General features: G+C 45.1%; 1 protein-coding gene across 1 annotated transcript in view; it reads right to left on the reverse strand.

Moving 5' to 3' along the window:
- NDUFA10 (NADH:ubiquinone oxidoreductase subunit A10) overlaps nucleotides 1–27,643 on the reverse strand; it is a 33,042-nt gene that overhangs the window by 3,234 nt on the left and 2,165 nt on the right. The window contains exons 2-8 of the mRNA XM_061593218.1: nucleotides 24,384–24,552; nucleotides 22,605–22,820; nucleotides 21,873–21,959; nucleotides 18,717–18,838; nucleotides 12,037–12,116; nucleotides 4,976–5,030; nucleotides 287–372 (exon numbers count right to left, since the gene is read on the reverse strand). Coding sequence (XP_061449202.1) covers nucleotides 287–372; nucleotides 4,976–5,030; nucleotides 12,037–12,116; nucleotides 18,717–18,838; nucleotides 21,873–21,959; nucleotides 22,605–22,820; nucleotides 24,384–24,552 — 815 coding nt within the window. The remainder of the gene's footprint in view (nucleotides 1–286; nucleotides 373–4,975; nucleotides 5,031–12,036; nucleotides 12,117–18,716; nucleotides 18,839–21,872; nucleotides 21,960–22,604; nucleotides 22,821–24,383; nucleotides 24,553–27,643) is intronic.

A 27,643-nucleotide genomic window follows, 5' to 3' on the forward strand; every position in this document is an offset into this window, starting at 1 on the left:
TGCAAATCTGGGGGCATGAAGGAAACCCAGAGCATGGATTTTGTCTGTGGGCAGGCAGTTCTTACTGTGAATCACGTGGTAAGAATTAAATCCAACTGAAAAATTAGGGCATGTCTTGACTATCAGATACTTGGGAAATGCTGCTGTAACAGCTAGTTAAATATTCAGCACTGAGAAACCATTAAAGCTGCCACTCTCTGCAGCACCAGCAGGAGGAAGCTTTGAGATGCTTTGGTAGCAAGAGATGCAGCATGAAAGGGGGCTTTGTGGAACAGCCTGTCCTTACAAAATCCTCAAGTAATGGAAAGAAACGTCATCTTGTCCAAGCCAAGGCCCCTTGTCAAACTTCAGGAACTCAATATCTTCTATTACCTGTAAAGAGAAAGGACTAGCATTAATGCAGCCGCTAATCTCTCCACAAGGGCATCTTAAATCCTGTGCTACCACAAGGCTGCTAGACCAAGAAGAAAAAGGGGTCCCCTACTGTGGCACCTCAAAAATTAAAGGGCTGAGTTGGGAATGAATTTCCATCAACTTAACCTGGAGCATGAAGCGGACTGAAATGTGGTGGAAGGCTTATGTCAGGTATGGGGAACCTTTGGCCATCCAGATGATGCTGAACTGCAACTCCCATCATCCCTGGCCATTGGCCACACTTACTGGTCTATATTCTGTGAGAAGAAACTCCATGAAGTGCAGAGTGAAGGCAAAAGATAAAAATAAAAACAAGCAAGAAAATGCCGGACTGAGCAATTCCTGTTCCCAGATAGTGAATATCCTGAACTCAGTGGCTTTTACACTGGCAATACTTTGCCCTTCCTCCAATGAGCAGCTAACACAACAGTATTACATGGCACAACAGCAATCCATAACAACGGAATAATTTCTTAACATATGCAACATTGTTTTAATATGCTTTTAAAGATGTTTTGTTTTAATATATTTTAAAGGCTTTTTTTTAAAAGAGGTAAAGTGCTTTTAGTGTTTTTGTGTTTTTGTGCCCCCCCCGGACTTCTTTGGGGAGGAAGGGAGGGGTAGAAATATAATAAACAGATATACAACACAGCAGTATCAGGAAAAAGGCTGCTTATATCCCAAAGGCCTGGGTAAACAGAAAGATGTTCACCTTGTGTCTAAATGAGGTGAACATGGAAGACAACTTCATCTGTGAAGGAGTGCCAGAATCAGGGTGCTGCTCCTGAAAATTCCCCAGCTTGCATCATCACCCGCCCAGCATTAACTGAAGTCAGAACAAGCATAACATCCCCAGCAGAAATTAACAGACCTGAGGGCAGTACTGCAGAAGGCGCCCTCTCAGGTACTTCTGACCCAAGTCGTTTAGCACCTTGAATCACAGACCTGGGAGTTCACAGGCAGCCAGTACAGAGACGCGAGAACAAGGGCAATGCAATCTCCCTCCACCACCCAGATAAGAGCCAGGCAGCAGCATTCTGCACCAGCCGCAGATTCAAGGGCAGCTTCCTGCAGAGAGCATTGCAGTAATTTATTTTGCAGGTCATTTGCACGTGGTAACCGAGATGCTGTCCTGACCTAGGAATGGCTGCAACTGACAGACCAGCTGGTGGTGGGCTTAAGCACATACACCTCTTCTCTCTGGAACTACTTGAGACAGGAAGTTGCGGCGGCCAGATTGCTGACAAGGACCAAGCGGTCCGAGCATATAACACCTGTTCTGGCCAGCTTGCACTGGTTGCCAACATGTTTCCAGGCTAGATTCAAAGTGTTGGTATTAACCTATAAAGCCTTATACGGTGCGGGACCACGCTACCTTGCGGAACGCCTCTTCCGATATGAACTGGCCCGTGCACTACGTTCTGCTACGAAGGCCCTCCTCCGGGTTCCAACTCACAGGGAGGCCCGGAGGGTGATGACAAGATCTAGGGCCTTCTCAGTGGTGGCCCCCGAACTATGGAACAGTCTCCCTGAGGAAGTACGCCTGGCGCCGACTCTGCTTTCCTTCCGGCGCCAGGTCAAAACCTTCCTATTCTCTGAAGCATTTTAAGTTACACTGATTTACTTTTTTAAATGTTTATTGTATTGGATTGATGATTGTATTTTAGTATTATTTTGTTATTCATTGTATTTTTATGCTATTTTATGTTCACCGCCCAGAGAGCTATTGCTAGTCGGGCAGTATATAAATTTAATAAATAAATAAATTAAGCATGATGTGTTAAAGCAATCTGATGCTTCCCCAACTCCACATGTTTCAGAGTACAGCTCCCACCAACACAAGCCGGAAATCAAGATTAACAGTTCTCACTTACATGAATCTGCCTTACACAGAGTCTCAGACTTTGGTCCATTTAGCCCCAAACTGGCCAGCAGTGGTTTTTGAAGGTCTCCTTTTAACAGGAGATAGCAGGATTAAATCTGAGACCTCCTGTACACAGAGCATGTGCTCTACCATTAAACGACAAGCCCTCTTCTTCATTAGCTTGCTCAACATAGCAGAGAAAGTAAGAACAGTCACCAATGGACCTCTCCGGAAGGAAGGCAAACAGGCAAATTCTTGCCATCAACTTCCTGTCTCAAGTAGTTCCAGAGAGAAGAGGTGTATGTGCGCATGCGCACAAGACCTTGAATTCCATGGGCAAGCTTAATGAAGCTCTTTTCCTGAGAACAGCCAAGTTTCTTATCTTATGCAGCTGTTCCAAGGAGGCTGTTCAGGAAGCCCGTTCCTGATATTCCACTTTTTGATTCTTCCCACATTAAATCACCATCACAGCCTAAATGAATGTCCATCTCTCTTCTGGGCAAACCTACGCCCTCAAAGTTTCCCTTCAGCTCCTTTACTTTTACAGCTCACAAGACATGCACTCATAAGAACATAAGAACATAAGAAGAGCCTGCTGGATCAGGCCAGTGGCCCATCTAGTCCAGCATCCTGTTCTCACAGTGGCCAACCAGGTGCCTGGGGGAAGCCCGCAAGCAGGACCCGAGTGCAAGAACACTCTCCCCTCCTGAGGCTTCCGGCAACTGGTTTTCAGAAGCATGCTGCCTCTGACTAGGGTGGCAGAGCACAGCCATCACAGCTAGTAGCCATTGATAGCCCTGTCCTCCATGAATTTGTCTAATCTTCTTTTAAAGCCATCCAAGCTGGTGGCCATTACTGCATCTTGTGGGAGCAAATTCCATAGTTTAACTATGCGCTGAGTAAAGAAGTACTTCCTTTTGTCTGTCCTGAATCTTCCAACATTCAGCTTTTTTGAATGTCCACGAGTTCTAGTATTATGAGAGAGGGAGAAGAACTTTTCCCTATCCACTTTCTCAATGCCATGCATAATGTTATACACTTCTATCATGTCTCCTCTGACCCGCCTTTTCTCTAAACTAAAAAGCCCCAAATGCTGCAACCTTTCCTCGTAAGGGAGTCGCTCCATCCCCTTGATCATTCTGGTTGCCCTCTTCTGAACCTTTTCCAACTCTATAATATCCTTTTTGAGATGAGGCGACCAGAACTGTACACAGTATTCCAAATGCGGCCGCACCATAGATTTATACAACGGCATTATGATATCGGCTGTTTTATTTTCAATACCTTTCCTAATTATCGCTAGCATGGAATTTGCCTTTTTCACAGCTGCCGCACACTGGGTCGACATTTTCATCGCGCTGTCCACTACAACCCCGAGGTCTCTCTCCTGGTCGGTCACCGCCAGTTCAGACCCCATGAGCGTATATGTGAAATTCAGTTTTTTGCTCCAATATGCATAATTTTACACTTGTTTATATTGAATTGCATTTGCCATTTTTCTGCCCATTCACTCAGTTTGGAGAGGTCTTTTTGGAGCTCTTCGCAATCCCTTTTTGTTTTAACAACCCTGAACAATTTAGTGTCATCAGCAAACTTGGCCACTTCACTGCTCACTCCTAATTCTAGGTCATTAATGAACAAGTTGAAAAGTACAGGTCCCAATACCGATCCTTGAGGGACTCCACTTTCTACAGCCCTCCATTGGGAGAACTGTCCGTTTATTCCTACTCTCTGCTTTCTGCTTCTTAACCAATTCCTTATCCACAAGAGGACCTCTCCTTTTATTCCATGACTGCTAAGCTTCCTCAGAAGTCTTTGGTGAGGTACCTTGTCAAACGCTTTTTGAAAGTCTAAGTATACTATGTCCACGGGATCACCTCTATCTATATGCTTGTTGACACTCTCAAAGAATTCTAATAGGTTACTGAGACAGGACTTTCCCTTGCAGAAGCCATGCTGGCTCTGCTTCAGCAAGGCTTGTTCTTCTATGTGCTCAGTTAATCTAGCTTTAATAATACTTTCTACCAGTTTTCCAGGGACAGAAGTTAAGCTAACTAACTCCTCTCTTACAGAACAATTCTGAGCCCCCGCTGGCTGAAGGAAGTGAGGAAGGAGTGGAAGTGCCCTCCGCTAGGTGAAGAGGAGTCCTGGCAGCGAAGGGCATGGAGAACATCCATCCTGAGGGTCCCCACATACTGAAAGAAAGCTCTGCTGGGAGGAAGGGCAGGATATAAAGGGAAGCAACAGGCCCCAAAAGCAGCTGGTCCAGGGGGTGGCCTAGGATCCACCAGGTCTAAAGTCTCGCCGTTCGTCTGACAGGTGCAAGGATGAGGCACATCAGCTATGGCAGCTGTGGGCTGACATAGTTAATCCTCACCACCACCACTGAAACCACTGGGGAGGAAATACAATTTTTAAAACCACCAGAAGAATATAATCCTTGCCCTCCTCCCATGGCTAGAAGGAGCTGGCAGGGCTTTGGAAATGGACTGTTCTGCCCATCCAGTTGCACTGCTTTGAACATGTTCGTTTTATTTCATCCTTTCTGAACATGGCTAAAGCAAAACTGAAACGCTGGGCTGTAAACAAACTCCGGCAGCTTCTACCTCCACTGTCAACACAATGAGACCCCCCAAAGCCTCAAAGTAGCACCCTCAGCAGGGCACAAAAAGGAGCATATAGCCAACAGCAACTTACTTTATCCACATGTTCAGCCTCACTGGCAGTGTACTGCAAGACCTCAGATGTCTCACTAGAAAGAAATACAGAAATATTAAATCACTTGGTTTGATTCAGAGAGTCAGCCTTAAGTCATATATATACTAAACATTCAGCAACATGGGGTGGTTACTTCAGAATGTGCCATGTCCCAGAACTGCAGGAGAGGTTAGAAGGGATTCTGGAGGGTACCAGGACAGATCTGGGTCAACACCGTGCCCAGAAGTACAATCTTTTAATAACAAGCACAGTAGAGAGGGATGTTATTTGGTCATTCCTTCAAACGGACAGATTAGCTAAATATTTTTAACCACAGCTGCTTTAGAAAGTGTCCTGTTACTAAGCTTGTCAAATACATTTTAGTAGATTAACACTTTAAAATCTTTCTGATGCTCCCTTCAAATGCTCTGGTATCTGAATAAGCTTTGCCCACATAACAAAATGGATCCTAGATTCTAGAGCTGAATACATACAGGTATTTGAAAATGCACAGTTTAGAATTCATGTTTCCAAGTCTAGCAGCTGAACAGCAGAAAAGGCTGATTTGAAAAAGAAGGGTTCAGCACTCAGAGGGACAAAGATCAGAGGGATAAAGTACAAACAGCCAGGCAACTAAAGGAGTGGATTATTTTGAACACAAAGGAAGCCAGCGACTCCGTGGAAGAATGAACTTAAAACACAGAACAGGTAGAGATGGCCTAGAAAGTTACAATAAAACCATGAATGATGAAAGGAAGGAAACAACTTTTAGGAACAGACACAAAAGATGAAAGGTTGTGCAAGTTCATTCAGAGAAGTTATGCCCAGGAGCCTTCAGATGACGTAATGGGAAGGAAAAAAGTGTCCGAAGAGGGCTGTGTGCGTCCTCAGGTCAAAATGTGTCAGAGCAGTGGAGGAACTGAGAAGAAAGAAGAGCAGAAGTAGATAATGCCCCAGTTAAACCTTCTGAGGGGAGGACACATTTGAGAGTGTAAACAAACGTAAAAGGACAAGAAGATGTCACAGCCTTTCAGTGGTTTTGGACTGCAACTCGGCCCCACCACCTTCAAGAACTCTTGGAATACAGGTGAGGGAACAGAAGACTACAGACATGCTCTGTTTGGGGCTATTCAACTTTTTTAAAAAGAAAAACCCTGGATTTTATATATTTATTAATATTTGTATTGTATAACATCTGTATACCACTTAATATATAGGAATCTCTAGGTGGTTTACACAAAAATATTTTACATATATACAAAAATCTCCTACATATTTAAAATAATGGTTTGTCCACACACTTATACATTTGGACACCATTTAAGATATGTATCTTAATTTGGCATGATGCTTCATGAGGTCAAGAAGCAGTTTTCTGTCTATTTCTGGATACCACTGGGTGCCATTTTGAAACAAAATGGTGCACTCAGCCTTTCAAAAAATGCATTGATTTAAGATACTGATATTTAAGATCTTAAGATATTGTAATCCAATTTAGCACAATGGTTTCTGAGATCAAGGGACAGGGTTTTTCCCCCTCTATGTTTGGGATACCACTGGGTGCCATTTAGAATCAAGGTGGTGAACTGGACCTTTCAAAATTGTTCTGTTGGTGAGGATTGCTGTTGGCTTCTTAGAATTCCCAAGCAACTCTGGGCACTCCTTGCTAGTACATAAATATATCAATAAAGTGTCAAAAGAGAGAATGCTCATAAAATCTGCAGATGACAGAAAGCTGAGAGGCATCGCAACACCATACAAGACAGAATGAAGGTTCAAAACTATATTGACAGGCTGGAACACTGCACTGGAAAAAACAAGATGAAATTCAGCAGAGAAAAAATGTAATGTCCTGCATTTAGATGCAAAACACCCAACAAAATCCAATGCATGAGAACCTGGGCAGCAGGGTGTGCAAAAAGAGTCTGCTGATCGTGAGGCAGCAGGGCAACGTGCCTGCTAGGAAAAGTGAATGTCATCTTAGGTGGTGTCTAGAAGTAGAGTCCAGACCATCGGAAGTCACTGCTTTGTTCTATTCTGCACTGGATCAGGCCACATCTGGAGCACTGTGTCGCATCCTGGAATCCACTTTGCAAGAATGTCTTAGGTGCATCAAGACAAAGTTGACCAAAACAGTGAAGGATCTAGAAACGTATCCTATGAGGAATGGTGGAAAGAGCTGGGTATGTTAAGACTGGAGAAAAGATTAAGTGGAGACATGATAAATGTCTTCAAATATCTGAAGGGCTGTCGCACAGAAGATAGAGCAACAAGTTCTCTGATGCCACAGGGGGCAGAACTACAATGAATGGGTAGAAACTGCAGGGAAGCAGTTTTCAGCTGAACATTATAAGAAACTTCCTAAAAGTAAGTCCTGTTTAGCAGTGGAACAGCCTGCCTCAGGAAGCAGTGGGCTCTCCTTCTCTGGAGGTATCTAAGCAGAGCTTGGGCAGCCTTCTGTCAGGGATGCTGTAGTTGCATCCTGCGCTAGATGACCTTTAAGATTCCTTTCAACCCTGTGATCCTAAACTGGATAGTACCAGGGTATGAACAACTGGTATCAGGTCAAGCTTTATTAGGAAAGGGTGCAGTTGGCACACCACCCTAACCTGAAAGGGGAAAAAGACAACTCCTGGCCCCCTCCACCACCAGCCATCCTGGAGCAAGGTCAGATCCAGGAGGGAGAGGGCCAACCCATCCCAGACAGGAAGCCTAGATTTAATGGCCTAGAAAAAGCCCCCTACAGCCTCAGCTGGAATAAAACCTAAACAGCAATACTAGTTCAAGACTTCCTATGTTTGTACTTTTGTAGCCAAAACTGCACCACCAACACACAAGACAGATGAACTTGGGCTAACCCAGAGGCATGCACAGGCTCAAAACAAATCTGCATGGAACAACACAGGATGGAGGGGAAGAGAAGAGGGACTACAAAAATATCCTCGGAACAACTCAATGGCATGGAATGTTGACAAAGTGATGGCGGTAGGAACTGACAGTTCCCTCTTCTGAATATCCTGCTTTATAGCTCCAAAAGACTCTCAAGAGTGTGGGAAGGGGAGTAAGCGCAGCAGCTGGAACAGGAGGACAGGAAAACACAGATATATAAAGAGTGAAAACAACTCTCTCATTGTCAGGATAGGTCACTTCCTGACTCACCCCGAGAAGCTATTTTTCAGAGTCTCCAGGAACAGAGAAGGCTGTTCATTGACATGAACAGAGAAATTAAGGGATTTAATGCTGATGGGATTGGGCACAGATAAGTAAGTAAAATTTATTGCAAACTTAGCCATAGGCCATGTGCAAACACAGTAAATACAAACATACATAGCATACAACATTAAAATTCATTTAAAAACCATATCTCAAATTTGAGGCTCTACTGTGATGTTTCAATGGCAAATTTCGCTCTCAGTTTTTGTGCCGCTAAGGCAAAGTTAGCCACCGCTAGGGTTACCTCTTTATAATTATCGGCCAGAAGTACAATAACCAATTCCTCTGTAGAGGAAGATTCAAAAGGGGCAAGGAGAGGAAATAAAAATTTGCGTCTTGGATCCTCGTATAAGGGACAGTAAAGGAGATAATGTGAAATCTCCTCTATCGCCTTACAGCCGTAAATACAAAAACGATGGGAGGGTGGAATACTACAGTAGCGGCCTTCTAAAAAGGCCGAGGGCATGGACTGGAATCTCAGAGCAGTAAACGCTCTCCTAATGGGAGCGAATGATAAAACTCCCAAGTATGTAGAGAGAGAGAGTGGTTGGGCTTTATAATTGGGTACCAAATTGAATATGGTGCCGTCGCAATGGTAGCTCGATCCTGGATAGCATCTTGGTCAAAAATCCAGTTACGAAGGGCAACCTTGCTTAATTCAAAGATTTGGTGCGGGGCAGATTATATTTGTCAAGAATCTGTTGGCATTCTTGAGCCCACCCTGAAGTTTTTTGTTGCTCCAGCCAGGACTGTTTGACCAAGGAGGAATCGTCTGAGCTAGCAATACGAAGCCAATATTGCAAGTAAGCCAGGTCAAAACGGGCCGAGAGAGAGGGGAGACCAAATTCAGCCCTTAAATGGGCGGCAGGGGTCCCCGGTGGGAGTCCAAGAATTTGCTTCATAAATGAATTTTGTATGGATTCTAATTTGGGCTTGGCCAGAGCTCCCCATAGTTCGGAGCCGTATAATATCTTCGGTAGGATTTTAGTTTTTAAAATTTTCACCATTGGGACAACAAGTTGGCCTCCACGAGAATAAAAAAACCTTTTGACTTGACCTAAGGCGCGGGACCCTAGGAGGGACATGGCTTTAATCTGGGGAGCCCAAGAAAGAGTATTAGAAAAGTGAATCCCAAGATATTTAAAGGTTCGGACCAGTTCAATTGGTGCACCGTTTAATGACCAGGAAATTTGAGACCTCATAAATTTCCCACAAACCATTATTTTGGTTTTAGACTGGTTGACAGTGAGCTTCTGCGTGCGGCAGTATTCCTCCAGTTTCGAAATCATACGTTTAAGACCAATTCTGGTTAAAGAGCATAAGGCCAGGTGATTGGGCACAGATGTGTCCACCTCACCTGCCCAAAAAACCAAAATGGCTAAAAGGCAGAAGTGCTCAATTCCTGCTTTGGCTCAGTTTTCTCCCAAAAGAGGGTCTAGGACCCTCCTGGAAAACATGAAGTGGAAGGGGCAGGACTGGAGCTTGAGACTGAGTGAAGGAATGCCTAATAACTTTGAACGAGTTAAATTCTCCAGGGCCCGATGAACTGCATCCTAAAGTATTGAAGGAACTGGCTGAAGAACTCTCACAACAACCGCCTATTATCTTTGCAAAAATCATGGAGGATGGGTGAAGTGCTGGATGATTGGAGGAGGGCTAATGTTGCCCCTCTCTTCAACAAGGGCAAAAAGGAGGAACCTGGGAACTACAGACCAGTCAGCCTGACATCGATCCCTGGGAAAATTCTGGAGCAGATCGTAAAGCCGTCAGTCTGTAAGCACCTTCAAAACAATGCAGGGATTACTAGAAGCCAACATGGATTTGTCAAGAACAAATCCTGCCAGGCTAATCTTATCTCAGTATTTGATTGGGGGACCTCCCTGGTAGACTGTGGGAATGTTGTGGACATTATATCAAAAGCTTTGCTGAAGTCAAGAGTGTGCCCCATGATATTCTGATTAGCAAACTAGTTAAATGCGGGCTGGATGGAACAACTATCAGGTGGATCCACAGTTGGCTACAGAATTGTACTCAAAGAGTGCTTATCAGTGGTTACTACTCAAAGTGGGAGGAGGTAACAAGCGGGGTACCGCAAGGCTTGGTCGTGGGCCCAGTTCTCTTCAACATCTTTATTAATCACTTGGATGAGGAGGTGCAAGGAATGCTTATCAAATTTGAAAATGATAGAAAATTGGGAGGGATGATTAATACGAATCAGATATAAGACAACATGTACCAGAGAGGGGCAGCAACAAATGCAGTGAGAAGAGGAAGAGCCAACTAGAATAGAAGTGGAAGTAGTTCAAGATATAATTGAAGACATCCTAGACAGAGAAGTACAGTCAGAAAAGCAAAGGGTGCCAACACACATGGACAGCGAAAGACTTGCACAAGACAGAAATAAAAGATTGGGGAGAGTTATGAAAAATCCATCTATGAATGGAAACACACCAGAGTGAAGCAGAATAATCCCCATTTTCAGGAACGCAGGAGCAAATAAACAGAGAGCAGAGGTGAGATCTGCACTTTAATTCTGAAGGCTTACCTTTTCGCCCAGGCTTTTTAAATTTTGTAAATTTTTAAATATTTTAATTTAACATTTTAAACTTAATATGATCTTAATTTAAATCTCAATGGCAATTTTATTAATGTTTTATAATTGTACTATATATATATTTTTTTCCACACTTGCTCATATTTTAATTGTGATTTTATTTGTTGTACACCGCCCTGAGAGCTTTCTGCTATAGGGCGGTCTAGAAATGTAATTAAATAAATAATAAATAATAAAAGGCCAATGTACTGAAAACCAGGGCTGTGGAGTCGGAGTCAGAGTCGGAAGCAATTTTGGGTGGAGTCGGAGTCAGTGGAAATGTACTGACTCCGATTCAAAATAATACATTTGCCATTAATGAAGGAGTCAGAGTCGGAGTCAGACAGTAGAAAAATAGAGGAGTCAGAGTCGGAGTCGAAGGTTTGACATACCGACTCCACAGCCCTGCTGACAACCAGAACAAAACCTGACCACACTAGGTCCCGCGCCCTCCTTGTCACCCCTCACCAAGAACCAGGGGTGGGGAGCCGTTTTAGCTCCCACCTTGTGGGTTAGCTTTGATAGCGGGAGAGCCAACCCACCTGTCAATCACATGACATCATTGTGACATCATACAACTGACAGGTGGGTTGCACTGCTCACCTGTCAAAACCCCACCAGAATTTGAAAGGAGGGTTTGCAGTAAGGCTTGCAAAGCCCGCCCTGGTCCTTTCATCCTTTTGCAATCTTCCCCCTGCTTCTCCTTGGCCCCCTCCCACACAGGGAGGCTCGCAGGAGGAGCAGCCCAAGGGGGAGAGCAGAAGCAGCAGCTGGCCAGCCAGCCTGGGGATTGGCAGTGGATGAAGCACTGAATAACCAAGCCAACTCTGCCTTCTTCCCTCCCTGCCCCTCCTGGTGGACTGACTCTTCATTCTACTTGGCTGGGCTGTGGCACCAGCAGATCCCCAACCGGGCCAGGGAAGAGGAAGATGGCCAGTAGTGGCCCCAACCAGCTTGGCAATCTGGTTCCCAGAGGCAGGCATCCCAGGGCTGGCAGATAGCCAGTGGAGCTCAAGGGCTGCTGCAGCCTGTCCTGGCTGTCTCTCTGTGGCTCGCTGGACCATCCATCCACTGCATCTTGTCATGCTGCAGTTTACAGTGCCACCTGTCTGTGGCCAAGCAAACTGCAATGTGACAATATTCTTACATTTCCATTATATGTATGTATAGGTGGATAGACAGACAGACAGACAAATGAATCTATTTACTTATAAGTAGTTTTATAAAAGTGTGTTCATTTCACGTTAACACTAACCTGATCTGAGGCAGGAAAGATTTTTTATAGGCATCTTCAATGCTCTGAAGATATGCAGGTGACACTTTTTTTTCATGTGGCTTAAAAAAACACACACACAAAGACAATTAATGTGACTGAAGATACTGCTACTTTATCATTTGACCCATTAAACTTCTTTATTATGACCAGGGTTCAAATCCCCACATAGCCATGAAGCGCACTGGGTGACCTTGGGCCAGTCACTGCCTCTCAGCCTCATGAAAACCCTACTCACAGGGTCGCCGTAAGTCGGAATCAACTTGAGGGCAGTACACATTATGATATCCAGATTTTTTAAAGAGACTTCAATATTATAAAGCTGAATGTTTATTCAAATGTAGTACTGGTCAGTCATAGAATCAGAAGGTAGACTAAATACTTATTCAGATATGATTCCCTTCTTGCACCTGAGTAAGGGAAAGGGACACAAGGTTCTCAGAAGCTGTTGGTGTGGATGGCAAAACCACCTGGATTCAACAATCCCAATTATACCAACTATAACTATGTTTATTTACTTATTTCATATATTTATATACCAAAATACAAAAAACAGCCTCCAAGCAGTTCACACCAAAAAAAGGAAAATATTAAGCAAACAATGGAACCACCTGTTGCGGTTTCCCTGTCCTCGGGGGGAACTGTCAATCCAGAAAGAACACGGCAGAGGCTGATGTGAGAATGTTTCTGCATCAGTTTCCTCTAGTTGGGCTCATGCTTTCCACCGGGGTGGTGGTGAATTTTTGTCAGCCTGAGGCTCACACTCCCTTGCTGGCAACCTTCCAGGGGGAGGGGGGGCATACCAGTGGTGGGTGCAGTCAGAGGCAAAAGCTGACAGAGCAGTGGTGGCCAAACAGTTACAGACACACTTGGATGAAGCAGATTATTTAGATCCATTCCAATCGGGCTTCAGGACTGGACATGGAACTGAAACAGCCTTGGTCGCCCTGGTGGATGATATGAGGAGGGCGTTGGATAGGGGAGAATATACCTTCCTCGTCCTCCTGGATCTCTCAGCGGCTTTCGATACCGTCGACCACGGTATCCTCTTAAATCGCCTGGAGGGATTAGGAATAGGGGGCACTGTTTTACGGTGGTTCCGTTCCTATCTCTCAGACAGGCATCAACGGGTGGCATTGGGGGATGAGGTTTCAGACCCTTGGCCTCTCAATTGCAGAGTGCCACAGGGTTCTATCCTCTCCCCCATGCTATTTAACAACTATGTGAAGCCGCTGGGGGCAATCATCAGGAGCTTTGGGCTGCAGTGTCACCAATATGCGGATGACACTCAGCTCTATCTCTCATTTAAGTCCTCCCAGAGTTGGCTGTGGATACCATGTCCAAGTGCCTGGAATCCATAAGTGGATGGATGGGAAGGAATAGGCTGAAACTAAACCCCGATAAGACCGAGGTGTTGCTCGTGGGAGACAAGAGAAGGTTAGGAGAAATAGACCTGGTGTTTAATAATAATAATAATAATAAAAAAACCTTTATTTTTACCCCGCCCTTTTCAAATAGGACTCAGAGCGGCTTACAACTAAAAACAAGATCATTAAAACATACAGAGTATATTATTAAAAAAGAATTAAACGATAAGGGAAAATTAAAAACTATAAGATAAAAGTTAAAACAGCGAACAATTTAAAATAATAAAATCATATAATATGATCACCAAGCCTATGAGACATTAATCCTGGTCGTTCTCTGTCCCAAATGCCCGTTAAAATAAAACAGTCTTTACTTGTCGCCGAAAAGATGGCAAGGAGAGAGCTGATCGTACCTCACTCGAGAGGGAGTTCCACAACCTAGGGGCGACCACCAAAAAGGCCCTATCTCGTGTCTGCATCAAATGTGCTTGCGAAGGTGTAGGGAACACAAGAAGGGCCTCACCTAAAGATCTCAAGTCCCGGGCAGGTTCATGTAGGGAGATACGATCTGTCAAATAGTCTGGACCTGAGCCGTATAGGGCTTTGTAGGTCAAAACCAGCACTTTGAATTGTGACCAGAAACAAATTGGCAGCCAGTGAAGCTGTTGTAACAGGGGAGTTGTATGGTCCCTGTAACCAACCCCAGTTAGTACTCTGGTTGCAGCTCTTTGTACCAGTTTCCGAACAGTCTTCAAAGGCAGCCCCATGTAGAGCGCGTTACAATAGTCTAAGCGGGATGTAACCAAGGCATGCATCACCCTGGTCAGATCAGGCAGCTCCAGGAACGGGCGCAGCTGGCGCACCAGTTTTAATTGGGCAAATGCGCTCCTGGATACTGCAGCAATCTGGGCCTCCAAATTCAAAGCTGAGTCCAGGAGAACACCCAAACTGCAAACCTGAGACTTCAGGGGGAGTGCGACCCCATCCAGTACCGGTTGACCCCTATTCCCTGAGCTGCCCTCCAACTGACCAGGAGTACCTCTGTTTTGTCAGGATTTAATCTCAACTTGTTTACCCTCATCCAGTCCATCACTGATGCCAGACACTGGTTTAGGGTCTGTACAGCTTCCTTGGCTTCAGGTGGAAAAGAGAAATAGAGTTGAGTGTCATCAGCATACTGATGGCACCGAACACCAAAACCCCGGATAACCTCTCCCAGCGGTTTCATGTAGATGTTAAATAACATGGGGGACAAAACATGGGGTAAGATTACCCTTGAAAGACCAGGTCTGCAGCCTCGGGGTCATTCTGGACTCCCAACTGTCCATGGAGGCTCAGGTTTCAGCAGTGAGCCGGGCAGCTTGGTATCAATTACATCTGATAAGGAGGCTGAAACCCTACCTTCCTGTCCATCTGCTCCCATGGGTGATACATGCCCTGGTCTCCTCCCGCTTAGACTACTGTAATGCGCTCTACGTGGGGTTACCCTTGAAAACGGTCCGGAAATTACAACTGATACAGAATGCGGCTGCACGATTAAGAACAGCCGTCGCCGTGATCATATCACTCTGGTGTTAGTAGATCTACACTGGCTACCAGTTGTTTGCCGGGCCCAATTCAAGGTGTTGGTGTTGACCTATAAAGCCCTATACGGTTTCGGCCCAGTTTATCTGAAGGAGCGCCTCCAGCATCACCAATTATGCCACCTGACGAAATCAGCCACACAAGACCTTCTCTCAGTCCCACCAGTTAAAATAGCGAGGCTGGTGCGGACTAGAGAGAGGGCATTCTAGATTGTGGCCCCCACCCTCTGGAATTCCCTTCCTTTCGACCTTCGCCGTGCCCCGTCCCTGATAGGTTTCCACCGAGCCTTGAAGACCTGGCTGTTCAGGCAGGCCTATGGGATCCCTGGGGTGGGTTAGTTTTTAACACTGTTATTAATCAGAATTGTAGTGTTTAGTCTAATTATTGATTGTGGCCCTCATTGTTTTATATTGTATTTTATTGTATTGATGTACGTTGCCTAGAGTGGCTGTTCATTCGGCCAAATAGGCGACTCATAAATAAAATTTTATTATTATTATTACTCAGGCACGCAAGAGTCAGGGGTTTATACACACATCCCTCTCCATCCTCCTTCCAGGCAATAATAATAACAATAATTTAGATTAGATTAGATTTAGATAGACAGACAGACAACAGTTTTGAAAGCAACAAACAGACCTTCACTCAAGCTTGCTCTGGATCCCTATAAGGATTCCGTTAATCACCTAAAAATATATGCACGTAATTGTGATTAACCAAACAGAGGTTTTCATTGTAATACCAAAACGTTTCGGCTTCCGCCTTCATCAGCTGCTAACATACAAATGCTGTTACTAAGGTGGCAGTTATAGAGCTTTGAGGGTGGAATGCTCAGAGGGGCTTCCTTTGCAGAAGCTAAAGGATGTCATATCCAATACATAGGAAAAACCACAACTGACCTACGCACATGCTTCAGAAACCACAAATCTGCAATCTTAACAAAAAAAGTGGAGCAGCCAGTTGCAAAACATTTCAACATTGAGGGTTACAGCCTGTTGGACTTTTCTATAACAGCTATAGAGATGCCAACAGATACAGCAGCATTGACCAAAAGGGAGAACCTTTGGATATACTCTCTGGACACGTTGGCACCACATGGCCTGAACCTGGAGGACAGTACCAGCATCACTTCGCTTCCGCAAAGGAAGCCCCTCTGAGCATTCCACCCTCAAAGCTCTATAACTGCCACCTGGGTAACAGCATTTGTATGTTAGCAGCTGATGAAGGCAGAAGCCAAAACATTTTGGTATTACAATAAGAAACCTCTGTTTTGTTAATCACAATTACGTGCATATATATATGTATCTGTCCAACTCTCACCCAGAATGCGGCTCCCAAGGCAGATTACATCAATTTAAAAATACCAAGCATACATTTATTTATTTATTTCATTTCTAAACCGCCCATAGCTGATAGCTCTCTGGGCAGTGTACAAAACAAGATTAAAATACAATATTAGAATAAAATCAGTAATAAAAAGCAACAAAATTAAACTAAAACATTAAACATAAAAACACTGAACATTAAAATGCCTGGGAGTATAACCAGGTCTTAACCTGGCGCCTAAAAGAAAGAACCGTAGGCGCCAGGCATATCTCCTCCGGTAGGCTGTTCCACAGTTCGGGGGCCACCACAGAAAAGGCCCTAGATCTAGTAACAATCCTCCGGGCATCCTGGTGAGTTGGTACCCGGAGGAGGGCCTTAGATACTGAACAAAGTGAGCGGGTAGGTTCATAGCGGGAGAGGCGTTCCACAAGGTATTGCGGTCCCACACCGTGTAAGGCTTTATAGGTCAAAACCAGCACCTTGAATCTGGCTCGGAAACAAATAGGTAGCCAGTGCAAGCGAGCCAGGACAGGTGTTATATGCGCGGACCGATTGGTCCTCGTCAGCAACCTGGCTGCCGCATTTTGCACTAGCTGAAGTTTCCGAGCAGTCTTCAAGGGCAGCCCAACGTAGAGCGCATTACAGTAATCCAGTCTAGAAGTTACCAGAGTGTGAACAACTGAGGCGAGATCATCACTGTCCAGATAGGGGCGTAGTTGGGCTACTAAGCGCAGGTGGTAAAACGCATTCCGTGCCACCGAGGCCACTTGAGCCTCAAACGACAAGGAAGGGTCAAAAAGGACCCCCAAACTACAAACCTGTTCCTTCAAGGGGAGTGTAACCCCATCTAGAACAGGAGAAACATCCACCATCTGGGCAGGGAAAGAGCTCACTAACAGCGTCTCAGTCTTGTCTGGATTGAGTCTCAGTTTATTAGCTCTCATCCAGTCCATTATTGCGGCCAGGCAACGGTTCAGCACATCAACAGTCTCACCTGAAGAAGGTGAAAAGGAGAGGTAGAGCTGCATGTCATCAGCGTACTGATGGCAACGCACTCCAAAACTCCTGATGACCGCACCCAGAGGCTGCATGTAGATGTTAAAGAGCATAGGGGACAAAACCGACCATACATAAGACCATACAGAAATTTTAAAATACAAAAACATACAAAGAACCATATATAAGCAAATCCGTAAGCTCCTTAAAAACGTCAGCACGAAGAGGTCTAAAAATGGGAAAGAGAGGGGGCTGGGAAGCAAGCCAGAGCTAGTATTCCCAGTTCAAGGAGACCTTCCAGCCAGGCAAAAGCACTTGAGGGGGCAGCCCACAGCTGCATTTGACCCCCATCCCAAAGGTTCGCACCCATTTTACACTAAATGAAGCTTCTGTGACATGAAGACTCACCGGACATCTCACTGAAGAGAAAAACAGACTTTTTAACCTGGAAGTAATTATTCAGTGGGCATTGGTTTGATGATCTGACACAATGCCAATGAGCAAGTTTGTGCTCGTGAAGTCTCCCACCCGTCCTTAGTTGACTGTATGCAGAGGATTTAGACCACAGGTAGTCAAAGTGGTGCCTCCCAGAGAACACCACCTTGCTGAAGCTAAGCAGGACTGTGTCCTACACATATGCCATGCGTTGGGCTCAGTGACAAAAAAAGGCAGGATGTAAATGCGGGGAAAAACAAACAACTCTCATCACCCTTGATCTTTGGCCATTCTGGCTGAGGCAGATGGGAGTTGCAACTCCAACAACATCTGGAGGGCAACCTGTTGGTGACCCCTGATTGAGACACACGTCCTCCAGGAACTAAGCTTCTCGCCTACTGACCTAAATGGATTACAAGCAGAAAATATACAGCCACTCCAGATGAAGGCATGAGCTTTTCTCAGGTGCTAGAGCCAAGGGGGAGGGAAGCAGAGCCACTCTATCCGCTCTCCTGAGGAACCAGCTCCATTTGGCTTCTCCCCTCCCTGAAATGTTTCCATTCCACCTGGTCATTATAAGAAGCTATGCAACTTTAAGAACTGGTGTCCAAGTCCCTTGTTTTACTCTTCCCTCCTCCTCCTTTCTTCCTTTAGTGCTGTATCTTTTAGATTGTAAGCCTGTGGGGGCAGAGTCTGTCTTGTTTTATTGATATTCTGTAAGCCACACTGCAAGATTTTTCTGCTTAAGAACAGGATAAAAATACTTTAAATAAATAAGCAAGCAAGCAGATACCTGAATACTCAGTGTTAAAATTTAACATATCATTATCAGCACAGCTATTGTCTTCCACCCTAAAGAGACATGTCAGCAGGGAAACAACAACCCTGTACTACAAGTTGTTCCACAGTTCCGGAGCAGAAGCACTCCTTGGCAAACTAATACCCCAAGTTTACCTCGCCTTTCTCTTCAATCCTTTTCATAATTTCCAAGACAGGTACATCAATATAAATGACCAGGTGAGGAGGCAAGACGTCACAAATACTGAGATGCTTAATTTTGTCATAGTGTTCCACACCTAGAAAGAGAACCAGGAAACACAAGGGAAAGCTTTCATCAGCTGACGACGCAACGCATCCCACGGAGAGCAAATGGACAGTTTTACACCAGCTGTTCAAGCCATGCTATAGCAGCAGGTGTGTACTTTAAACACTGGGCCACCTTTTGAGAGTCAAAACAATTGCCTTCAGATAACCCAGCAAGCCCCCTTCCTGCTGCAGTGCGCTCTCTCGCCCGTTCACCCATTCAGCAGAGCTGTGGTAAGCAGGGAGACAAAGATCTGCCTGCAGCACCAATGCAGCAACTCTGTGTCAAGCAGAGCTCCCTGGCTGCCTAGCTCAGAAGCTAGAAGACAAAGCGCCAAATTCTCTCTCATATCCCGAGGGAGAAGGCAAGAGACAGGGATGGGGGTGTCGGAAATATTTGCAACTCTGGCCTACGAAAATATGAGCTTCCACCAACAAGGCACACATACCTCCCCCATGTGGCCTTCAGACCAGGGCTGGACATTTGTATGGCATCCGCAAGCCACCTCAGCAGTCATGCAGATTATGAACAGTGGCTCAGTGATTAAGTCCTTCTGCTTACACTCCTACACGCCACCCCCCAAGTTACAGAAACCACAGGCAGGGGGAGGGAGGGAGCGTTTAGGTCTGGGAAAGAGCAGAGACTCTTCCAGTCATATCCCACAGGATTCAGGCGGCCTTGTTAGTTTGCTGCTATTTAGTGCCAAACCAATCCCTTTTGAGCCATTCATCATCTAATCACGTATGACAAGGCTGACCTGATGTGCGTTACTGAAACCTGGGTGGACAAGCTGGGAGGGGTTGACCTGGCAAGCCAGCTTGGTCCACCTGGGCACATGGACCAGTACCAGTCAAGGCAGGAGGGGCAGCTGGTGTCCTCTAGAAGGAAACCGTCTCCCTCCCCAGGAGACCAGCTGGCTTGGGCTTGGGATTCATGTGCCTGTTATCTAGTGCCAGGCCAGAAAAGCAGATGAGTGATTCTACTGGCACACCAGAAGCTGCAATGCTCAGCAATCTGCCTCTCATCCAAGTTTTATTTATTGATTTCATTAATTTATACCCTGCCTTTCTTTCCGTGATAGAAACCCAAGGTGGCTTACATTTGGTTCCCAGGCGGTCTCCCATCCAGGCACTGACCAGACCTGACCCTGCATAGCTTCAGCAGGGAGCTGGCCTCATGCGCCTTCAGACACATCCAGAATCCAGGGCTGGTTGTTCTGAGGAATTTCAACATTCTCACTGGGGTTGCATTAGGAGGACTGGCTCAGGAGTTCATAGCTGCCATGACAACCATGGGGCTGTCTTAAAACATCTCTGGCCTGACATATTCTATATGTCACACTTTGGATCGAGTCTTTTCACCAGAGTGGGGGTAGAGAGCAAGTTGTTACAATCCCGTTGTCATGGTCAGATCACTTCCTGGTAAGTTGAGAGAAATCTTTCCCCTGTCGGAGAGGAAGAACTATTGAGATGGCTCCTTTCCTCTGAGAGACTGATGGAATCCCATAGCCTCTTGAGTGCTCTGGGGGAGTCTCTGGCTGGCTAAGCTGGCACTCGCTGTCAAAACCTTAGTCTCACTTTGGAATGGTGAACCGAAGAGACCTCGTGGCATGATCGCCCCCAAGTGTCCTCGCCCAACCTGCTCTCTGGTTTTCTGGGGAACTGAAGGCTGTGAAGCAAGCACAATAACCGCTAGGCAGCAAGTGGTACAAATGTTATGCTAACTACCCATGTGGTGTAGTGGTTAAGGTGTTGGACTACGAGGGTTCAAATCCCCACATAGCCATGAAGCTCCCTGGGTGACCTTGGGCCAGTCACTGCCTCTCAGCCTCAGAGGGAGGCAATGGTAAACCCCCTCTGAATACCGCTTACCATGAAAACCCTATTAATGGAATTGCCATAAGTTGGGATCAACTTGAAGGCAGTCCATTTCCATTTTTCATCCTGCATGTTAGAGAGCCAGTGTGGTGTAGTGGTTAAGGTGCTGGACTATGACCTGGGAGACCACGGTTCGAATCCCCACATAGCCATGAAGCTCACTGGGTGACCTTGGGCCAGTCACTGCCTCTCAGCCTCATGGAAACCCTATTCATAGGGTCGCCATAAGTCGGAATTGACTTGAAGGCAGTACATTTACTTTTTACCCAGCTCTATCTCCCATTGTCATCAGATTACTAAACCAGCGCTTCGATCTGGTAATGGATTTTGGATGATGGCGAATAGATTGAGCATGAACCTTGGTAAGACAGAGGTGCTGCGGACAGATGGCTCCCGTGTCTAGGAATTAGATGTGCTACCTGTTCAAGCACTCTCCCTGAGTAAACAGGCACGTAGTCTGGGAGTCCTCCTGGATCGAGCATTGCTGCGGAAGACCGGATGGCCTCAGTGGCAGGGGCTGCCTTTTCCCAGCTTCAGCTGACGCGCCAGCTACAACCATTCCTGCATATAGGGACAACCCAGCCACAGAGCTCTATGCTCTGCACAGGGATTACTGTAATGCACTGTACATTGGGCTGATCATGAAGACCTAACTCAGAACCTTCAGCCATCAATGAAAATTACATAATGAAGGGGCCAGGCGCAGCTTTGCGGGGAGAGAATTTCACAGTTTAGGGGCTGCCACAGAGAATGCCCTCTCCTGTGCAGTCACCACCCCATAACGTCTGAGGAGGGGTGGAAGTACCAAGAAGTACTCTGCTGATCTTAACTTCTGAGAGGGTCTGCAGGGAAGGAGGCTGTCTTTCAGATATTTGGCACCTAAGCAGTTTAGGGCTTTCAAGCAGCAGCTTGAGCACTTGAATTGTGCCCAGAAACTAGCTGGCAACCAATGTGGCTGTTTTGTAACAGGGTTTATGAGATTTCTCAATGGAAGCCCAGCCTCACTGCTGCATTTTGGACCAACTGAAGCTTCTGAGTAGTCTTCAAGGACAGCTCCACATGCAGCATGTTGCAACAATTCAATGCAGTACCAATGAACGCTGGATTATAAACATTTAAAATGAATTGAATTTAAAAATAATTACTTACATCTTTTAAGGATATAGCCTTGCTTAAACATCGCCTCCAAGAACACGAAGTCACTGTAGGGGGAGCGTTCCAGCACTACTCCTTGCCCTGAAGTTAAACAGGGTTAACTTCAACATGAGAAACACCATTACATCTTAGGCACAGAAATTACAGAGAAAAGTTTCAGTAGGCTTTTATATACTCAGACTTAATTTAAAAGTGTGCTCTTCACCACTGCTTATTATTTTGATTTCCCCCAAGTCTTCAAAGCAGTACTGTGCATGCAAAGATTACTCAGCACCATATCCTCAAACACATGTACTCAAGGTCTGCTCCTGACTTGCTAAACAAGGCTGGAAAAGCCTACAATTGTGTCTTTAAGGTAACGGGCGGTTCAGTTCTTTGCTTTAGGAGACCAATCAGTCCTCCAGATCATCTTTGTTCTGCCAGCCACACCTTTAAAGTAGCATTTAAAAAATTCCACAGCCTTCACCAACCTGGTAACTTCCTGGTATCTATAATGTCCAGGCAGGCTGGAGCTAATTTGAGTTGTAGTCCAAATCATCTGGAGGGCACCAGGTTGGTGAAGGCTAAAGAACCAACTCTGGTTGGTTGCTCTTCTGTGTATTTCTCTCATTCCCCTTTAAAAGGCGTTTTCAGTTATGTTTTTATTTTGTCACATTTGTTTTCTTGAAACAGAATCCTATTTTCCATTAGTAAGCTTTTTCAGAAACAAAAGTGAAAGAGCACTACCTGTAGTCAGCAGATGTTCCAGGGCATAAGCATACTGTAAGAGGCGGTTACTGTACAGCCAGGTTTGAAGCCGGTAAGAGTTTCCATCTGGGTGTTTAGGATTGTTGTAAAATTTCTCCAGGCTACAGTTGCCACCAAATTTTGAATCCAATATTGTTCCATCTCCTGTGACGCTGTCCAAAAAATGAACATCTGCTTCCGGAAAGTATCGCAAACCTGGAAGGAGCAATCAAAGATTAAAAAGGAAAAGCTAGATACTGATGCTCATATTAAGCTACTCGAGAATGTAGTTGTGCCTATAGGTATGTGCAGGGACTTTCTTTGCAAGATCTATACGGCACTCTTCAGTGGCATTCCAGCCCAGCTCAACTTTTCATAAGCAAACTAACACAAGGCAACTGAAGTTTCCACTATTAGAATAGCCTCTGTACAGTCTTCTCAACACCCACCTCCTCCATATGAGCATGGCTGTTTATTTTCTACACCTTATGCCCTGCGGGGTCAGGATGGACCAAAGTGTAACCACAAAATCACAACATCTAGTCCATTGGGTTGATTAAAAATCTTCAGATCAATTCAGAAAGTGTCGCTGATTAACTCGACCGCAGATTCTTCAAGTTATTAATTGCACTTAAACTAAATAATTACAAATCCACAGCAATGGCAGACACTTTCTTAGAAGAAGCAGTCCCCCCCTCCTCCCTCTCACATTAGGGAATGCCTCTTCTCAGATAGATGAATGTCTGTGTCACAGCACATAGGAAAAAGAAAGTCAGTTTGTGGTTCAAACACATACAAATTTACGTGGAGTTACTTGATTAACAAAATACAACTAGCAACTAAGTTCCTTTTTTTTGTTAATTGAGCTACAGCCCTCTATAAAATAATCTTCCTACCTAGCCTCAGCCAGCAACAACTAACTTGAACAAAGAGGGTTGGCACAGATGCTCTGAACCCAGGCTTTGGTAGATATTATAATAATAAATAATAAAATTTTATTTCTAGGCCGCCTATCTGGCCGCACCAGTGGCCACTCTAGGCGGCGTACAAAATCAAGTAAAATACAGCATATAAATACACATAGAAACCGAAAATCTAATATAAAATTAAACTAAAACCACCCACAGCTATAGCAGATAAAATTAGGCTACCCCAGGGGTCTTATAGGCCTGCCTGAATAGCCAGGTTTTCAAGGCTCAGTGAAAACCTACCAGGGAGGGGGCATGGCGAAGATTGTAAGGCAGAGAGTTCCAGAGGGTGGGGGCCACAATTGAAAATGCCCTCTCTCTGGTCCGCACCAGCCTAGCTGTCTTAACTGGTGGGACCGAGAGAAGGTCTTGTGAGGCAGATCTCGTCAGGCGGCATATTTGTTGATGCTGGAGGCGCTCCTTTAGATAAACTGGACCAAAACCGTGTAGGGCTTTAAAGGTTAACACCAACACCTTGAATTGGGCCCGGTAGACAACTGTAGACAACATATTCCACACTGCTGCCCAAAGGAGCAACTGAAACTCACATCCAAAGCCCTGATGCAGTAAGAAATAAATAAAAAGAGACACCACCTTCATCCCGCATGAAAACACTATAGAGAAAGGAGGCGTAAGAAGTTGTGAGATTTGTTCTACATCTATTGGTTATTTTGATAGCCTTATCTTGGCACAAGCCACAGAATCTTACAACATTCTAAAACAAGCCCAAAATATCTGAGACTTAATGATGTCATTGCACAAAAGGCTAGCAAGAACACATCCGTTCAAAAAGGTGCATGGAAGGACATGCCTAGCTTCTCTGCAACTCGCTGTGCCAGTTTGCCCTTGCCACTACGCAGGTTGCCATCCACTGTAAAGACTTTGCTGTACTGGTTGAACCTTTTAGTTGTTCTCTCTCCCAACACATATGCCAGCCAGCCATACTGCAGGTTCCAGTGGGAGCTGACATGAAGTCTTGCCTAGAAGGAAAAAAAGTGTCAGAATGAACGCCACTCTGGTTTCTGGGAGGAAGGGCAAGATATACATTTAAATCATCATCATCACCATCATCATCTTTATTTAGGATGTAACATTCTGCCATATCAACATAACATGCAACAAAGCTATAGAAACAGTTGTATAATAGTTGGAAAAAGCAATATTGATCTTACAAACTTTGACAGCACTTTTTAAAATAGAAAGTTTAGGTGTTTAGGTTTATGCTGATTTCACCCGAAATCTAACAGAACCCCACCACCATCAACACATAGTATGTTGTAGTTGCTGAGAACCCTCAATAAACAAAACTCTCCCCAATTTTAGCTGTGCTTCATTTCATGTATATAAACATGTCACCAACAGCCACATTCACAAACTGAGATGTATTCAAACAACCATATTTTTAAGACAATGACTGGCATATTACTACCACGGGCCTCATAAACTAAATTTTCCATCACCTTGTGACATATCAAGATGGTATTTTTATGTCCTTAAAGCAGTAGTCGTCAGTCAGATTCTCACCATGTGAACGGGCAGTGAATATACTATCTGAATTGACCCTTACTTGGCTGCAAACAACCCAGGGTACTTCAAATTAAGATTTAGAAAGTCACTTGAGCACAGAATGGGGGGGGGGAGGCAGAGTACATGTTTCTACAGCACATATTGCAGTTACTAAGTTACAATATACCAATATCTTAAGATGCATGCCTACAAATTCACATAGGTGCTTGTGACAATGTGGCCAGCAATGTGTCTTCATGACCCTTGGCCCTCTTGACTTACTAAAGCTTGCCGAGAGAGTATGAGTGAGTGGATCCAGGGTATGGTCAACATGATTTTGTGGGAGGGAGTGGTCCCAGCTGCCCCGAAAGAGGTGTTGATCTGACCACTCCTGAAAAAGCCCACCTTGGACCCATTGGCTTGTGACAATTACCGCCCAGTCACAAATACTCCCTTTTTAGGGCAGGAAATTGAGATGGTTGTGGCCCAGCAATGGCAAGTACTCTTGGATGAAACAGATTGTCTTGACCCATTCCAATCTGGGCTTAGGCCTGGTTATGGGACTGAATTGGCCTTGGTTACCCTGATGGATGACCTTTACCAGGAGAAGGACGGGGAGTGCAACCCTGATACCAGTTACCATAGTATCTTTCTTATCTGAAAGTGAGACGGATATTGGAGGCACTGTTTTACATTGGCACCAATCCTATCTCTAGGGTCAGTTTCAGAGAATAGCACTGGGTCTTCTGGCACCCTGACAGTTGTACTGGGGGTGCCACAGGGTACCATCTTTCCCCCAATGTTATTTAACACCTACATGAAGCCATTGGGCGCAGTCATTAAGAGATTTGGGGTGAGGAGTCATGGCCCAGAACACAAATATCCAAACTAGCCACACCAAACAAATGTACTGTCATGCATAATTGTATAGGGTGTGTGCACTAAGCCCAAAACTTTCACAGCAACCACATTCTGGGACCCATTTTGGTTCCAAACATGGCCCAGAACAGCAACTTTCAAGCTAGCCAGATCAATTACATTCACAGGAGACTGGATGAGATCAAAGCAACAGTTGGCAAAACCTCCACAAACACTATGGCCTGGTGCCTCTTCCATGCAATCAACAATATTCTGAGCAAGATGGCTAGAATGTCCACTTGTGAGTTAGCCAAAGCAACAACATTCTTCTGTTACAGTTAACCCGTGAAAACCCTGAACAGCTTGGGACCTCATGATCTAAGGGATTGCTTGTCTCAGTATAAACTTGCCCAGTCATTAATATCTGCAAAAACTGCTCTTCCCGGGATGCCGCCACTCGCAGAAGCCTGCATACTGGGCATGTCGGAAAGGGCTTTTTTCCTGCGTCATTCCCAAATTGAGGAATGCCCTCCCTTTAGAGCTACAACAGGCCCCCACTCTCCTGGCTTTTAGAAAGAGTCTAAAGACACATCTCGTCAATTTAGCTTTTCAAGTATTTTCAGTTCCTTGTATATATTTTATGATGTGTTTTAAATAATTGTACTGATTATGTTGTGATTTTATTGTTGTACACCACCTTTGTGACCTTTTTGGAAAAGAAGGCAGTACAGCAACAATAACAATTTCCAACTGTAAATAGCAGGTGCAGGGGTTAAACCCCCCCCCAGCCCCCATGTCAAGATCCCAGTATGGATCAGCTGTCCTGCACCTTCCATTTACTTCTGCAAAACACATCATCCAATTGTCATCTCATCTAGTTTGGCCCCCAGCCTAGCAGTAGCTGTCCAAGGTCCTGTTCTCCAGCCTTGTTACCTGAAAGCCTTTTAAGTGAAAGGTTCTTCTGCCTCTACCTCATGTGCTCTGTTCAATGAGTGGGAGTCCCTCCCACAGGTTCCTGCCTTGAACAATTAATAACCTGGATTTTGAAAGTAGCTACGTCAAAAACTCATCTCACAGAAGGCAATCTGGTGAGGTTAAGATGCAAATAATTTGGCCCAGACTTTGACTACAGGAAGAGGTGGAGTCTGAGCCTAAGCACACAAGAGCACGTTTTTGAACCCAGTTTTCTGCTGTGACAGCCTATCAATTGCACAGAAAGCACTCTTTCTTTCTGCTCACCACCTTCTTCCAGCCAACTTGCCCCTTCAGTCTTTCTCCCCCCTCTCCCCAATTCACCACCCATACACAACACCAACAGCGCTGCTTAGTGGGCCTAAAAACAGCAAGAAAGGGTATTGCTGATCACCCCAGTGGTTCCTGTGTCATCGCAGGGATTTCTGCATGTTACCTCCCATTTCCCAATGGAAGAGGCAGCAACGTGTGCAACTGGTGAATTTGGTAGGTCTGTCTCACTAAGAAGTTGCCGCTCTAGGCCATTTTCTGTAAATATGTGTTACAGCCCAAAATGGATATCAGAAAGTGGTTGCTGTGGAAGTTTTCTGGATTATGTGAATCCCATCTAGACATGTGACACTGATGAATTTGGTAGGTCTGGCTTGCTGTGAAGTTACTATTCCGGGCTGTCTAGCATCAAAACGTGGCCCAGAATGGGTATCAGAATGTGGTTTGCATGGATGGGTTGTGCCT

This window comes from Rhineura floridana, chromosome 12 (genome assembly GCF_030035675.1).
Source record: "Rhineura floridana isolate rRhiFlo1 chromosome 12, rRhiFlo1.hap2, whole genome shotgun sequence".
In the NCBI taxonomy this organism is placed as follows: Eukaryota; Metazoa; Chordata; class Lepidosauria; order Squamata; family Rhineuridae; genus Rhineura; species Rhineura floridana.